Genomic DNA, 17,517 nt, shown 5'->3' on the forward strand with positions numbered 1-17,517 from the left:
GAGGCACCAAAGGTTACATATTCTCGGGATGTGCCATTCACTTCTTCATAAGTTTAAGAACATGTAACTTCCACTTCGTGCAGAATTGCTTTCTCTCCTCCTTGAAAGAGACTATTGTGTCTCAAGTATCTCAGGAATTGGTTGGGACATTAAGACATGTTGATACTGTTGATACTGGTATGGTGAGTGCCTTTTAGAACAACAATACTGTTCTGCTCAGTTCTACAAAGTTGTCCCGTTCTCTGAGACAAGAGGAGATATGGACACCTATTACTGCACTGACATGGGATCTCTCAGATTGACTGTTTTTAATATCTGATACTGTCTTAGTTTTGATAAACACATACTACCACATTCAGGCTTGTAGTCTGTACAATACATTTTCAACTCACTTGAAAGCAGAACCATTTAAGATGTTTTCCACCAACTATAAAAAATGGCATTTACTTTTTCAGTGTACTGTAAGTATTTTCTCTCTTCAAATCTTTTCCCAATTGTAGTCCACCTGAAGGCTTTTTTTTTTGCCATTTTTTGAAGGTTGCCTGAATATCATCATCTTTAAAGTGTGTGGTTTGAGAGTGTGTGGTTGAATTCAGAGAACATACCTTTAACTTGACTGCTTGGGATGAATAGATCAGCAAGGCCAGGAATGTTTTTAAACATGAGAGCAATGCTACAAAATTTAATACCTTACCTCCTTTCAATTAAACTTTCCACTGTCCAACATGAGCACAATGGTCAAGGTTTAAAGCAAAAGCATTGTACAGGTGCTTCTTGCAGTTCAAGTGTTGTTGGATTGTAGATGGTATGCGGAGGACTGAAAGACAAGTTGGTACGGGCTGGTTGTGAGATAGTCCGAGGCAAAAGCGTAGTGGAAGAGAAGGGGATGGTAGTGCTGTATATGTGCATCTGTACTGTATGTAAATGTGCAGGTGTGGTATGTGTGTGGTTTTTCTGCCTGACGTAGTTCGGTCTGCTCTCTTTTATTCAGGGTTATGATTCAGGCTGTACCAAAGTGTAGAACCACACCATATGCAAACACGCACACACACGCTTTTGCATGTGTAAGTTGTGTAAAACAGTGTGTGTATATGAAGATAAAAGTGTGTGTGTATAAAACCTGCGTTGTATTTCTATCTACTGTATGCGTGTGCATCGATGCATACACGTGTGTGCACATGCAAGAGTGCGTGCAGATATCCTTTGCAACAGTATATCCGATGAAAGTGGGATTAATTGTCGAAGATTAGCACCATTAATGCTCCTTTTCTTGCTGCTGTGACAGTTGTGCTGAACAGTACAGCGCAGCACGGGCGACACAAAGAAGATTCTCTGACAATCACAGCGTCTCTTGTCTCGTTGTTGCAATTTTACTGCCTCAGGATTGGTGAATGTGATGAACCCCTTCTCTCTGTTCCATTATCAACTCTCCCTCTTACATTTGTGATGTTCCTATCTTATGTAAAATACATACAAATACCAATAAATGCAAATTGAATACATATAGTACAGTAAAGGTAACGTACAATAGTGTAAGCAAGTAGTATTATTAGGTATTTGTGTTTGCAAAAGCTGTACACACACGCAGCGCACTCTAACACACACTTTCAGACACATGTATCCCCCGAGTCCTGTCCCTGTTTGTTTTCAGAGTTTCCCAATCTGTGGTGGTGCAGGGGGAAGTGGGTATAGCAAGCGAGCATACAATATCTGCGTTCTTCGCTTCCTCCCCCGATCCCTTGGATTCCTCTTCCGATTCTTTATCAAGCTGAAGTCATGGACGACTCACTGTTTCCCTCTCGCACTTGGCAGAGAAAAGAAAAGAATAGAAAAGAAAACAAAGGGAAAGGGCTTTCTAATTACTTTAAACAACACACCAAATTAAAGCATTGTGCTGAGCCGAGCAAGGGTCAGCATCCGGAGCGCTGTGGTTTTCCAACAGTCTGGGGTGAGGGTAATGCCAAAGGAATCTCTGCTGAACTCACTGTGAAGAGTGAGAGAGAGAGAGCAGGGTAGTGTGGGGGGAGAAAGAGAGAAAACAAAAAAAAAAAAAAGTATACACTTGAGTACAGACTTCCTAATGAACTGAAGGGCCTTGCTTCATCTGATGAGTTCAATGTGAGGACCCTTCTCCAGTTTTACACCGCAACCACAGTCCATAGCTCTGTCTATAGCAGATAAACAAACACAGTGTTCTCTACATGCTGTAATTCACCACTCAGGGTCACTGCCTGTTGTGTGGTTACATGCTGCTTTGCAAACAGATCTCGGATCAGCACTCTTTACCCTCGCCCCAACCTTGACCAGTACCTGCTAAGCAGTTGGAGCGTCCTTAGAACAGCGATTAAAGGAGGCGATGCACCAGGAAGGTCACTAACCTCCTCTCTTATCATGTAGCACTCTGACCTATGAACCCTGACTCCTCAACACTGTTAGCCGACCTGCATGTCATGCCGAAACATGTTCTCTGAAACAAACAAACAAAAGGAGAGAAGGACCTTTTTTATGCTTTTGACTTTATGCAGAGTACGATACTGCTTTTACTTTGACATTGAAAGCTGATCATGTACTATCAAGGAATGCATTTATGTGGAGTCCCTTGTTGTTGGGAGGTGGAGCTTTTTAATGACATGGCCCTCTCCTTTTCCGTCTCTATCTTGTTTTGATACCTGGAACCATTTGGGGCTTAGATTCATCCCACACCTGTTGCAAAAAAGCTGCCAGTAGGATGGGCTCGGTCAACCAGAGGACAGGCTGGAAGAGAAAAAGGCTGCAAGGCGCGTGTGCATGCATGTGTGTATCTTTTCAGAACAGTGTGTAGTATTCATATGTGTGCCTGCTTGCATGAGTATATATGATGGGCACTGAGATTAACGAGCAGGGACACATCCCAATAGAAATCCTTCTTTGGCGTTCTGTTGGCCCAGAAAGGCCCTTACCAGATGTTATGAAGGTGTTAATTTCAGTGCAGGCTGTCGTAGAGGGCACATACAGAACATGGTGATGTCTCTTTCTACCACAGGATGACGGGCAATTAGGCCTCGTCACACTGGAGGACCATCCTCTTTATCCCATGCTTCAGACCATTACATTGATTCACCCACTGAATCCACTAACCCATTACAGAAGAGAAGACCTTAATGGCCTGAAGATACTTCACACTTACAGACATGCCTCCGACGGCGAGATACAGCTGACTATTTTCAACCCACTCTACATCCCGAGTTAAAAGAATTTACTAAAGTTTTCTTCTAATAGTGTTATTTTGTATTTGTTTAAATTCATGTAGTTCTACTTGTACAAGTTTAATCTTTACTTTCCCGACTGTGAAGCAGTCAGTGTGACAGCAGTGTATTGTTCATTAGTGTAAAAACAATCAGGTTTATTTCCAAGACGGTAATAATGTCTGGTTTTTATTTGAACATTGTATTATTTCTAGAACAAGACTACATTGCCATTTTTATCTATTCTATTTTCTCCCAGATTTTGCATCTCAAAAAAATTCTGCATCTCTAAACACACTGTGCCTTGACATCTGCCCTCATTAAGAGCCATGCACAACACAGGTAGAAAAGAGTAAATATTAAGAAAGCTACGAGGAAAAAAGGGAACGCAGCCTATTATACCTCAACTCCTCCAGAAAGTCACACACCTCCACTTTTTCCCCACAAAGCCGCAGCTCGGGAAAGAAAAGGAGGACGAGGAAAGGAGATGGAGTGGGAGCAGGAGACAGAAAAAGACAGAGAGGCATTCAGAGAGACGGAGCGACAGAGAGACGGAGGCAGAGGAAAGCAGCGGTGGATGGCAGGCACTCCTCAGTGCAGAGTCAGACATGGCAGTTGGTGACAGGTGACAAAATCAAAAGGTCATGTCACTTTTAACTGGGAGCGCCTGTGCCCCGCTGATTTCCCCCGTGCCGCCCCGACATCACCGCGCTCATCTCTGCTCCTCTCGCTGCCTCTCTGTCTCTGCTAAACTGGCAGATAGGATGGCAGGCTGGCAGGCAGAAAGACAGGCGACGGGCATAGTTTGAAGCGGGACGGGAGCATCGGGAGCATCAGGAATGCCACTGCAGAATCCTCCCAGCCTTGCTTTTCATCATGTTGTCTCTCTTTCTCTTCCTTTCCCTCCATTTGTCTAACTCCCTTCATCACACTGAACCTTTGTAACTGTCTGTGCTCTTTGCTAACAGCGTCAGCAGCTCAGGGTGTCTGCCTCAGTGCTTGTTGTTGTTGTTTTGTCTATACAGTACACCCGCTGTAGCTGTTTGCAAGTTTTTCAGTTTAAACCTTGAGCCTCAAGCCTACAGATGTGAGTGTGTGTGCAATAGATTGAACATCAAGTATGTACCAAGTCTCTTTTCCACAATTGAGCATGAAAAACAATGAGACAAGACTGTATCATCTGTCTGAGAAGGACAAACATCTTATTATTGAATTTACCGGATTTACCGACTATCTAAACAATGATAGTGGAGCATGATCATTGTGATTTCCTGTAAATAGCTGCTGAATCTCTGACTAACCATAGTTGCTGTTTTGTCAGCAAATAAGCAATGATGAAATGTACACTGAGTTTGGCAATTGTAAAATAAGCATTGCTAACGCATCTTTTCCAATGATCACAGATTTTGTGTTGCTTTCATGAATATGGAGCCGCCCTTCTCACCCCCACCCCCAGCCTCCAGCTCCTGGTAGCCCCCCGGTCTCACCCCTATCTAGCCCCCTGCTGGGTGAGCCCTGGCTGGGGCAGTGCAGATGGAAGGGCCCCCCTCTGAGGGCCGTGGCTCTGACAGCTTGTGAAGGGCCCGCGTGGGTCAGCCAAGCTCAGCCAGCAGCCCTTATCAGACGCACAGTCCTCCCCCAGTCTGCAGAAACTGTGGTGTAGGCAATATGCACACACATACACACATACACATGCACTCATGGATAGTGCATACCAAGTAGGGCCTTGAGATCTCCCAGCCAGCCAGTCGGCCAAACCTCAGCAGCTGGAGAGGTTAAAACCCCCTCACGTATCAAAGTGGAAGAGCAGCAGGAGGATGGAGAGAGGGAGGGATGGATGAATTGGAGAAAAAAGGAGGAGAAAGTATATCTTCATGTTCGCTGGGATGTCTGCCTTGGCGTCAATTCCCCCTGCGGCTGTCATTGGGAAGGTTAGGGTGGGAGAACTCTGCCTGGTCAGGGAAAGAGAGGGGTGAGTAAAGAGGTGTTATACAGGAAGGGTGAAAATGACGTACTAGCAACAATCCCCTCAGAGTACAGTTTTTAGTTCAAAAGCTTCCCTCTACCCTTGCCAGGTTAGCTGTAAACTCTCCGGTATGTTTCCATACAGTGTAGTTATCCTTGCCTGTAACCTAAATTCCAAACCTGTTTTGGCCATTTTCACTTTGTATCACATAGGTAAGAGCTAAGTCCTATAAGGTACAATCATACTGCTAATCTTCCAACATCAAAGTCAGAGCTAGTTTTGTTAGAGTTAGGGGAGTAAGGGGGATACAACTGGACATAAATCAAGATTAGGCAATTTCTGTCCTTGAGAAAGACTCTAGGGGTGCTGTTGTGCCACTAAATGTGTGCAAGACGCTCCCTGTGGATGCAAAGGGAGAATACAAATATTCTCCTCTTGGGGATCAATAGGGTATTAGAAATATCTACCTGCGCCCCACTGCTGATAGACACACAGTTCTTGGAAAAACTGTCTTCCGCTGCTCCCTTTTACCACTGTAACAAAATTTTCATCACATTCTCAGTCAATCAGTCTGTGCAGCAGGGGCTCGCTCAAACAGGAAAGTATCAGATCCAAACACTCTCTGGACTTTTCAACTACCTTAGTTTCCGTTGCTTTTGCCAGACTTTTTTCAAATTCAGTCCAGACAGATTTTTAGCTATCAGTGTTCACTTTAACTGGCACAGAGTAACAGTAAACGGTAGAGAGAGATCTGGCTCCGTAACACTGAATGTAAATAACATGAAGATGTTGAGTATCAGTCACCAAACAGAGTAAAGCAATAGTTATGCAAGGATTTACTGAAGAATTACACACACCTAAACAAGAGGATACTACACTACCTCTATGATCCGGTTCAGTAGCTGCATGTTCTTGATTATAGTGTGATAAAAGACTAAGCCATTCACACACACACACAATCAAAACTCATTGTTTAGTCCAGTTCATTTCTCTCCTTCCACAGACAGTATTTTGCAATGTTGGGCAGTACAGTAAGAGAGGAAAAATCAGAATGATGTAGCAGAGCTTGTTCTGGGTTATGTGCCAATGCTACAGATATGTCATTCTTTTTTAAAAAAATTCAATTTGTGTACAGACAAGGTGTCGCCACTCTAGAACAAAGACAAAAGTGTATAAAAAAAACAAAGAAAAAAAAAAAGAAATTTAATCCTCGCAAATCAGCTTTTTAGGTCGGAGCCACGAAGGCCAAACAGATGTATTCATATACTTTCACAGCCATTTGAACTCTCAATGTCATTGTACTCACTTATATTCTTTGTATGTATTTTATATTATCACCATCTTTGTATGTATTTATGGTGCACAGTGTAATCTGTAAGAGTAGCCTGTATCTTCCCTGTATTATTTGAATAGGTCTGAATATGTTAATCCCCCACCTCAGTAGATATTGAATTGACTGGAGCGGCTCTGCAGGCAATGTGAGCTCTACACGATCCTGTCGACAGCAAGGCTTTGATGCTGCCTTGCTGTAATGATAGTAATTCAAACAACATGATAATGGGGGGATAAGCAGACAAATGATATCATACACCAAACAGGTCTTAGAAAGAGGAAACGAATGAGAAAAATAGAGAGAAAGGTAGAGGGAGAGAAAGGAAGATGTTTGGAATTCATCGGCTGCACTGAGGTAATTTATATCCTCCCTTACTGAGACAGTAGCTTCAGTGCACGCATTTAGCCGTGGCAATCTTCAGGGCAGATGACATGTTCCATGTCTTTTTATTTATTAATTTTACACTGTGTCTCATCACAGGAAACATGACTTCTCTCTGTAACCAGAGGCGATAGAGGAGAGAGAGCAGAGCGGAGAGCAGAGGGAGACAAACGACTCTATCATTCTCTCTGTCTCTCTAGGTCATGCTTCTCCTGCTAGCTCATGCTCATTCCCTTTGTTTAAAGTTCGGAGCGTGTGCCAGGCATGCCCTAGTAAAGCCTCTGTGTGGAGGAATCCATTATGTTTGTATTTTGGCACGGGTGAAAGGATTTGGGAGGAACCATGATGACTTTATAAACAGTTATAGTTCATTTGTTTAGAGATGCCAGAAGGCTTTCGTTTTACAGTATCACGTCTACATCTTTTGCCTCGGCTGAGAGCGAGAATTCTCTCTCTGGTGTTTGTATAGCATAGTAGTGAATGTATTCTCTATCAGTAAAGAGATTGTGAACTGTGAACAGTCAGGCTTACTTTTCTAGACAGTGATGGAGTCTCAGTGAACTGGGGAATAACCAGTTGCTATACAGTCAGACTGTTTCAACAGGGAGTACCATGCACACATGCACAACACTTTGCCCAACTCGCTCCGAGCTATTGATAGAACACAAACACACACACACACACACACACGCACGCACATGCACTGGTGCACAACGCACTATTGACTCTACCCTCTCAACTCTGCTGTTCTGAACTCCTCTTTGTTTGTGTTGAGAAGCTGCATTTACATAAGAGGCTTATGTCAGCCGCCACATAGTTTTTCCCCTTATTCCAATGAAAAACAAAAAGGACAAAAGCTATTGTCTCGTTAAGTAATGATTTTTGGATTTCTCCAAACTAGTCTGTGGCGTTCTGGACGTGGTTAGGGGGTTGTGGTGGCGTTGAGTCTGGGTGAAGGTTTTTAGGGTTTTGGGGGGTTGGGTGTTGACAGCTGTAGGGCTTACGATACGGGTGTTTGTTTATGTAAATTGGGAGCGACAATATGACCTTGTTGCTTTGATGTGTGATTGGCAGGAAGACGGTGGATAAGAGATTCAGCGATGATCTGTAGTCTTCTCTTTGGTGACATCATATGTGAACTTGTGCACGATCACAAAGACACACAGCGACCGAAGCAGTGTATCATTAAATACTAATCAGATATAGTAACACAGTGGCTCAAGCTGCTTTTATATAAGCCAAGACATTTGTTTCTCTGCTTACTTTTCACATACAGATAGAGGTCTGAGCTGTATGTGAAGGACTGCATTTCCCATTAAGACATTTTTCTTACTACATTTCATTTCCTGTTAATGCATATGTAAAAATAATTTTGTCTCTTTCTTCTATTAGTGAACAGGAGAAGCCACAACCTGCATGTGACATTGTTACTGAATGTCGTATGTATTCATATGTGTCTTTGTGTCTCTGACTGTCTCTGACTGTGTGCACAGGAGTGTGTCTCTGTCATTTCTTCTATGTGTTGTACAGTATGTATCGGGGTATCTTGGGGCTTCAGAGCTACAGCAGCTCCAGTTTCATCGGTTTTGGACCACTGAAGCACATAGTTGCTGTTCTTTGTGACTTGCTCTCTACGCTGCAGGCTTCCTTCTTTCTTCTTTCGTGGAGCACCATTCTGTGAGAGGATATGAAATGATAGATTGATGAATGTATAGAAATTGGGAGGTTGAGGTGAGAGACGGGTGCAAAGGTCATAGAGGTCAGAAGAGACCAAAAAGAATCAGAAGAAGAAGAGTTCTGCTGTCTCGTCCCGCTGAATGGTGTAAGATTTGAATGCTTTTGTGCAATGCGATTTGAGTGGATGAATAGACTTTAATCCTCAGCCCGTTGAAATTCAAAGCCAGAGCATTTGCTTACATTTCCAGAAGTGTCAACGCATTTGAACAACAGAATGTTTCTAAAATTAAATTGTAATTCTAAACCATTCTGAAGCTTGTGACATATTAGCACACACCAATCCAATAGTTGTGCTATCTACATGCTTTCCATACTCATTAACAAACTCTTGCCAGACATAACCATAACCAATCAGCTTTAATATGCCTCTCTGGGTGTTCTGCCAATGTTAACCCTGTGTTATCTAATGTTTATCTGCACCATAGCTGTTACATAAACGTTTTTATTTCTCTTTCTGTTTTTTTTTCTCGTTGCATCTGTCAGCAAGCAATGGAGGACCTGCTGGAGGACGAGGATGAGGATTTTGACAAAGATGACAAGGTAATTATGTCTTGTGTGCAGGGATGCACTCACACACAAACACATACACAAATGTGCACACACACACACACACACACACACACACACACACACACACACAGACAAACACTGCCTCAGGAAGAGTTGACACTGCCTCATAGACCGGAAACACAAACAGACGAATGAAATGACTCGATCTTCCCCTCCCATCTCCTCCCCTGTTCAGTCACTGCCTGAGGCACAAACACTTGTACAAAGATTATACAACCTTTTAACCTTTTTGAAAAGTTTTCTCTGTAGGTATATACACAACACATTCCTCATCTTTCTTCTTCTTGGCTTGCTTTGCTTCGGCCTGGTCTTTCACTGCAGTTTGGTACACTGTCCTTATTTTTCCCTTCGTATAACACTATGAAGAATTTACGTTATTACAGTCATGCTTCAGCCCTGTTTCCTGTGAACACGCACCCGTATAAAGTGCTTAGTTAGCTATTTAGGTCCATTCACTGCTCCTTTATGTCCCAGTAAAACAGCATCTGGGCTTGTCCAGACACTATCAGGTAACAACAGGTGGCTGCTTTACTGCCTCCGCTCGTTTACACTGTAGGAACAGCTACTGAAACAAATGCCACTGGATAGGATACAGTACTTTGTCAATGTTCCACTTGGGGATGGTAATTGAAATGCTTCAGCAACTCTGTAACCATCTACAGGGTTGTCTGGGTTTCGGTGCCGCACATTTGAAATGAAGACAATTTTCAGTTTGATACCACAGTGTGATCAGACTCGAGGGGTCTTAAAACAAGGAAGTGTAACTCTTACAAATTCTAACTTGAGCTTTTAAGTAAAGCCCAAATATTTTACTGTGAAAACCGTAAAGCACCTTGACGGAAAAGTCTTGAATCTGAAATTAGTCTGGCTGTTACTTGATGCCTTGCAGCCACACTCCAGCAATATAAAGGTTAGTAGGCTAAGATGTGGTAATTTGCATGGTCTGGTGTAGTAATCTTTTTGAGGGAAAACTCTGGCTGTTTGCAATGGTAATTGTAAAGGCCTTTGACCAGGCAATTTGATATCTCAAAATTATTTTGCCTAAGGACATTCTGAATGTGAAATTTTCTTATACAATTCCAACCTCGCTTACAGCCGCTCCCATTTTCGAAGGGTTGTAAGTTCAAGTCTGCAGCAAAAGGGTTAAAAAAAGCACACTTATGTTGCAGATGGTCAAATAGTCATCCCACCAGTAAGTCAGGCAATAAGTCAGCCAGGCAGCCAGTTGGGCGATGAGCACACAAAGATACGTGAGCATTACATCCTCTCCCACAGTGATGCAGAAGCAAAGTTTCATGGCTGTGAAGTTCCAAGGCTGAAATGTACAGGGGGCCACTGACTGAAGATATGCACCAGGCAACCTTGAACCTTTTTTTACCCCTTCTTTACGTCTGTTCTCCATCACTGCATTTCCTACCTCCTCTCAGGGAAAAAATAAAAATACAGGCATTTGAAAAGCTGCAGATTATATGAAATACATTTTAGACTTTCATATTGAAATGAGGTGCAGCAGCAGCTTGTGCAGCCTCCGTCAGATTTGGTGCCAAACTGATTATTCCACATAAGAAGGCCTTGCTCTCTGTGCTCACACAGGGCTGGGATGCTGGATAGCACAGCCGCCACAAAGGCTACAATTTACCAACTCTGGCTTCATACATTTTGATCTATTGCTCCCCTCAACTGTTAGCATTTCATTTGGGCTGTAGGAAAGTTGAAAGGGGGGCATTTTTCTTTTTTCTTCGCCTATATCTCTCTCCTTCTACCCTTTCCTCAATCGTCCCCTTCCCTGCCTTTTTTCACTCTTTCATCCTGACACATACGGTACTCTCTCTCTCTCTCTCTTCCCTTTGCTTTCCCTCCAACCCGGTTAAGTGCAGAACAAATGGAATTTCAAGGCTTAACAAATTTGTCTTTTACATTGGATATGAGGTTTTTTACATTGGATATGAGGTACAGCTTCAGATTGTATGAGTAAGTATGAAGGACGGGTCAAAGGAGGCCTCTTTTATGGCACAGGCCTATAGGGGAGAGAGGGAAGAAGAGAGAGAGAACGAGAGCGAAAGGGAAAAAAAGATTAATAAATGTGCCAAGGCCTCATTTTAATTGAACTTGAAGCATATGTTGCAAGTATGTACAATTCGTCCCAGATGTTTACTCCGGCCATGTGCACGGCTCTTCCCAGTGCACCACAAGGCAGCTATTAGCTGGATAACCTTTGCTCCAGAGGCTAAATGGGGTATTACATGGCCAAAAAGTAGAACACCTGTTTTTCATTGCATAGAAGACCCCTTGCAGGCTTTTTGCCTTGGATCACCACATGTGTTTTGACTTAGCAGATTGTTGGGCAGACGTGAAAAGTGTCTTTCTTGTGAGCAAGCACTGATATTAGTCACTTAATCTCAATGAAAGTCCAGCATCTAGACTAATTGATGGGGACGGCTCAGTTGTTAAAGCCAAGCAGGCAGGCACATGAGGGATGAAAGAATGTTAGACATGAACTAATTTTTTTTTTTACTCTACTCTCGTCCTCCTGCTCCGCGAGTGTGTTTGTGTGTGTGCGTTAATCTTCAGCTTGGAATGTTGCTTGACTCTTATTGCCTACACACACACACACAGAGAATATGCAAGCAGTATACTGCCCAAATTTTGAACCTCTGCTTTCAATAAAACAAATCTTAAACATGGTGGCAAGTTGCAGATGCAGCTTTTTCACCAACAGAGTACAGAAGCAGTTGCACACATATTGAAATTGTAGTCTTAGAAATAACAAATAAGATACATATCCAGCATGAAAAGATGTCAGCATGGCAGAATGAAAAATGTTTTTTGAGAGTAAAGAGTTTTTTTTTTAGAGATTCAGATAATATAATACAGAACACTTTTCAAGTGTGTAACATGTATTGTATCTGGTTGTGATTTAATGATGGTGAAAAAATGTGCTGCCAACAGATTATCATCATCTAACTATCCAGACAGGCTGAATCAAGAGCAATTGGACTCAACACTTTAATCCAAGAAGAGGTTTTCATAATAGTAAATATTAGAAGTTAAAATCATAGACCTTTTAACTTTTCCATATTTATTTTTTTTTTTAAATATTCTGAAAATACACTGTAGCTCAATGCATCGTATTATTCACATGGCTGTCATCATGAACTCTAATATCAGTTGCAACATCCCAAACAGTAGATCTTAAATTTGACATGTTTATATTTATCACCTTCATGGGTTCACTGATTTTAGTTTATGGGATGCTAGTATTGGGACACTATCAGACATGTAGTTTTGGTTTGAAATGATTTACTCTCTTTTCATAGATAATCCTTAGAGAGTTTTCTCCCAGCCGAATGTAATAAAACTTTATCACAGAAAACATTTTGACTCATCATAGCAGGTGAAGCACGAGTGTTATTAATAATATTAACGATGCCTCCATTCTATGTAGGTTCCCCAGTAAGCCATGACACGGAGCACATCATGCACAATACCAGGGCTCTGGAACCAGTTAAAAGTGGAAAGCAGCAATTATCAATGTTAGTCGCACCTGTGGTTTCTCTGCCACAACAACGTGTAAAAATGACATGGACAGGTACTCCTGTGCGTCCAAGTGTCCTGGACCTGCTGTCATCTCAGCCATCCCTAATTCTATCTTACTTACAGCTCAGTTCATGTGTCTGTATGTGCCTTCTCAGTATCTTCCAATACACCTCGAAGTAACATTGTGGGACATGGATGGTGTAAGATAGCAGCAACATGCAGCTCATTCCCACAGTATATTTACAGGCTACTGGCTACAGGGGCTTCAGTGTGCAATGTAGCCTGTGATGTTTCTTCTCACCTGAGGGCTCGCTGTCCAAAGCTGGCACGAAGCTATCACCTTTAGGCTCAGCATGGGTGAGAGTGTTTGTGTGCGTAAATGTGTTTGTGTATTTTGTGTGAGCGTCATGCTTATGTGTGCGCAGTGGCTCAGCTGTCTCCCAGAGGGGGGGCTTACTGGAAAAAGGGAGAGAGAGAGAGAGAGAGAGAGAGTCTGAAAGAGTGAGGAGATTACCCTCACACGGTTGACTGGTCACTGAAGCGCTCGTGCTCCGCTCAGCTAGGCTCCACTAGCCTCAGGAGGACCTGACACAGATAAGATACACACTGCAATCATGTCCTGCTCACAGGCTTACTGCTCAGTGCATTCCCTCTCTCTTTCTCTCTCTCTCTCTGTCTATCTATCTATCTCTCTTTCACACACACACAGACACACCACATGCACCCTTGAAATTTTTTTTTTTCATTCTCCAGTTTCTCGCTCATTTTCTCTTTTCCCTCCCTCATGTGCAGAGTTGATGGTAAATATAGAGTGGACATTATTCATTAGCTCCAACGCATTGAACCGTAAAATCTAAATTACTATACTGAAATGAAAAGTCCTTTTTTTTTTTTAGTCTTATTTATGGACTCAATTCCGTACGGCATTCCACATGAACCAGCGATGAAATCTTTTTTGACCTATTGGGGCACCGACTGAATATAGGTAAACCATATGGAATTACAATACAATTTTGAGGAGTTTAGGATAGCTTTCTGTGATTTATGTACACATTGCATGACACCAAATGTTGATGTGGTCCAAACAGGTTGTAACAAATTGTAATGCAGGTGACTGTACATTGTATATAAGATTGAGCATACATGATCCTCTGTGTCTTCATCTCTCCTGCCACGCAGTTGTCTTCCTAAAGCACAATATCTCTTTATCCTTCTCATCTATAGTGCTGAGACAGCCTTTCCACCCTCTGCTGCTTTCCCTGTAGGCATGACTCATGCACGCACACACAAGTGTGCACATGTGTGTGTGTGTGTTTATCAATTCTCTGGCAAGTATATAACTCCTGGCCAATGGCTAGTATCAGCACACATATCCAGTTCTCACCCTGCAGGCCTTGCAGCTGTTTTCGGCTACTGATTTTTACATACAATACCGCTCTGCTCTCTCTTTGTATCTACCTGTCTCTTCTCTCCCCAGCTCTCTCTCAGCTCCTGTTTCCTCTGTTAGTGCCTAGGTTCTCCGCTCTATGTTATGTTAAACAAGGTTTGCACACTTTGTCTCAGTGTGAATATGGTTAAAAACAGTGTAAGTTTTCTGACTTATCTCCAGATAGCACATGGAGCTGTGCAGCACCTTCCCAAGCCCCAGCACTCCTCTCTCAGTCCCAGTCACGGCACTGCGCCGATCGCTCAGATAGCGACATGGCATAATGTAATTGGACTAAAGAGAGCATTGGGAATTATATCAATGCTCTGGAAAAAAAAAAGTGTGACTGAAATGTTGTTCTAGGGAGGCTATTGAGCTTGTAATGCAGTGGGGTTGTCCTCAGGTATCGGGGGGGTTTCAGCTGCTGAGGAGAATAGGAGAGAGAGACAGAGAGAGGGAGAGGGGAAGAGAAAAAAAAAGTTTCAATCTCTGTGTTCTTTTCTTCTCCCTGCCTGTGAAGGATGAAAAGCGTCACGCTGTAAAAGATGCTTTTGACTTTTCCGCTTCATTTTTCTTTCCATCTCACTGTCTTTTTTTCGTTGTTCAGCAGAGACACTAGTAGGAACTGCATTTTAATCATGTTTGGCTAATAGAGGAAGGAATGAAAACAAAAAGGAGGGTGAAAGAGGCATAGAGGGGTATTGTCTCTCTATGCAAAATACACTGCATTGTTTGTTTGTTTTTCCTCTTTGTCACACACATACATCAGGTGGATCATCTCTCACTATCTCTATTCCCCCAAGATACATATCTCTTGCTTTGTCTTTCGCTTTCTCTCATTTCTCCTTCGCTCTGCTCCATTCCCTTTTCACTTTTACTTTAACTCTGGCCTTTTGTTATTGACATGAACATTTGTTCTGAGGGTTTTTTTTTGCAGTTTACCAGTATACCTATAGATAAGTACAGCTTTATACTCACCACAGTCATTGTAGAGATTGTAGAAATTGGTGTTCTTCTAGACACAGCTTTGCAGTAGTCCAGTATATGCCTAAAATGGTTTTAAAACAGTCATGCTTTAACCCAGCTATCAAAAGCATTTATTTGGAGAATGAAACAAAGTTTGAATACTTAAAAAAAAATCAATTAAAACTCTCCTCTGCATTGCACTGCTAAAGCTGCTTTTAGTGCAGTGCTTATGTTTACAAGCTCTACAGAGAAGGTGGTGAAACAATGTTGTTCTTGCCTATAGCCTGTTATATTGGCCAAAACATCAACTATAAGACCCCAGTTGTAAAGTATCCTCTTTTTTTCTTTAACCCTTGCACCTTAATTTCTCCGGGTTGTAAAGACAAAATCTTACTGTAATCTATCCACAAGGACCCTAAACCAGGCCCCTGGGAGGACAGCCGTGATAAAAACCATATCCTCGAGGATATGTTGGCTTCCTGGCACTTTGAGTGGATACGAGCGATGGTGGTAAGTGGGCATGTGTGCGGCTCTGACTTCTAATGGTGTGTGTGACTGTCTTCCGGTTTCCTACTTAGCTCATCGTCTGTCCGGCGGCCTCTGTCTGCTGTCCTGTCAGGGTTTTGTGTACAATACCTGTTCCCTGTCCGCGTCTCAATCAAACACCCACGCTCTGCACGTTCGGCCCCCCAATCCAACCCCGCCTCGAGGCCTCCGCCTCTGCCTGCTCTTTAAGGTGATGGGGACGATAATGGGGCTCCAGCATGGAAGGCTGCTCCCGTCTTTTTGTGTGACTTCCCTCTAGCACTGTAGACCTATTACCCTGCAAGGTGACAGCTGTAGATTGAGGTGCGACAGTGTGTTAACTGTGTGATGCTAGTGGGACTGTAGGCTCTGAGGTACTAAAGGGTGACATTGGGAGTGACTCAAGTTTTTGCTGATTGCTGATTTTGAACTTGTAATGAGCGCAGTGATGGGGGCCATAAGGGAATAAAATTCCACCACAGAGTTGCTTAGTGTACTTTTTTGCCAAAAATATACTTTTGGATTGTTGTTTTTTTTTGAATAGCACTAATTACATTCCTCTTAAAAATAATGATTGTTTTCACACTTTATGACCCATAAGTCACTGATAATAAGCACCTACCAAACTAATTTTCTAATGGGGATTCTCAGAGCCCTGAAAGCGTATATGTGTGCATGTGTGTGCGGTTGTGGGTGGTATGGTGATTTGAACACGCTTGTGAGCACTTTTTCTTAAAAGTTGCAACAGAAACAGCAAAACTATTTCATATTGCTGGAGCAAATCCCAATGCTCATTATGCCTAATGCAGCAATGTCTACTCCCCCAACTGTTATTGTTCTGAATCACATACACAAGAGCGGCTGAACCAACTGAACTTTTTGACTGATGAACTATGCATCAAAGGCTTACGACGAGCACTCGTTGCACTGTAGGTGAGGAGTTGTGTGTTCTCATCCACCCAAAGTAACTCTCTACGAGACACTCACCGAATAGGATGTTGAAGATGGAACACTCATACCTCCCGGTCTCTCATTGGACAGAATGTGGAGCACAACACTTGACAGCGGTGTCGTCTGAATTTGAAAGTCAGACATGTTAGAAGGCAGCCGCCACCTTTTCTTTTAACAAGAGTCATAAATCTGTAATGAGCACTGAGAGGATGCATATTTTATTTGAAGACGTGATCCCTTCACTTCATAGCAATGCACTCTCGCTCTGTCGTGTTTTTTTTTTTTCCCTACCAAAACAAAGTTTAAAACAGTGGATGTTAAAGCTGTTTCTTGCCTGTGCCTCTCTGAACATGAATATGTAATTAAAGGTACACCGGAGATAGCGCACGTTTTATAGACCTGGGTGATGAATCACATGTAATTTTCTATGATTTAATTAATGAACAATTATACAATATTGTATAGGTATGGATCTTAATTTATAGAAGAGAAATGAAACTCCTGTGGATAAAAATTCCACCTTACAGAATCAGACATGCTTACATGTGTCTTTAAAATGATTATCTTTCATATACATATATATATACATATATATATGTATGTATGTATAATAGCTGTACCTCATCTACATTTGCGTATTATCAGTTTCCTTATACGCTCATCTTGCAGCATGGCAAAAACCAATGAATACAGTATTTCGATTTCATAGTGCCATATGTTTTAAGCCAACGCAGACAGAGAGAGTGAAAAAGACAAACAGATAGACAGACAGACAGACTGACAGACAGAGGAAGATGGGCTGGAGCAGCTAAACCAGGCCAACAGAGGACAAGAGTAATGTTGTCCCATTCATCACACTCTGCCAGGCTGGATTCTGGGAAGGACAGGGGAAGGAGAGCAC

General features: G+C 42.4%; 1 protein-coding gene across 5 annotated transcripts in view; it reads left to right on the forward strand.

The window, feature by feature from the left end:
- Positions 1–17,517, forward strand: part of LOC137195262 (multiple C2 and transmembrane domain-containing protein 1-like) — a 163,552-nt gene that overhangs the window by 127,806 nt on the left and 18,229 nt on the right. For 4 of the 5 annotated variants that reach the window (XM_067607516.1, XM_067607479.1, XM_067607507.1 and 1 more), the window contains exons 16-17: positions 9,125–9,181; positions 15,552–15,650. In XM_067607516.1, the coding sequence (XP_067463617.1) occupies positions 9,125–9,181; positions 15,552–15,650 (156 nt within the window). The remainder of the gene's footprint in view (positions 1–9,124; positions 9,182–15,551; positions 15,651–17,517) is intronic. The other variant, XM_067607488.1, reaches the window with a different exon arrangement.

This window comes from Thunnus thynnus, chromosome 2, assembly GCF_963924715.1.
Source record: "Thunnus thynnus chromosome 2, fThuThy2.1, whole genome shotgun sequence".
NCBI classification, from domain to species: Eukaryota; Metazoa; Chordata; class Actinopteri; order Scombriformes; family Scombridae; genus Thunnus; species Thunnus thynnus.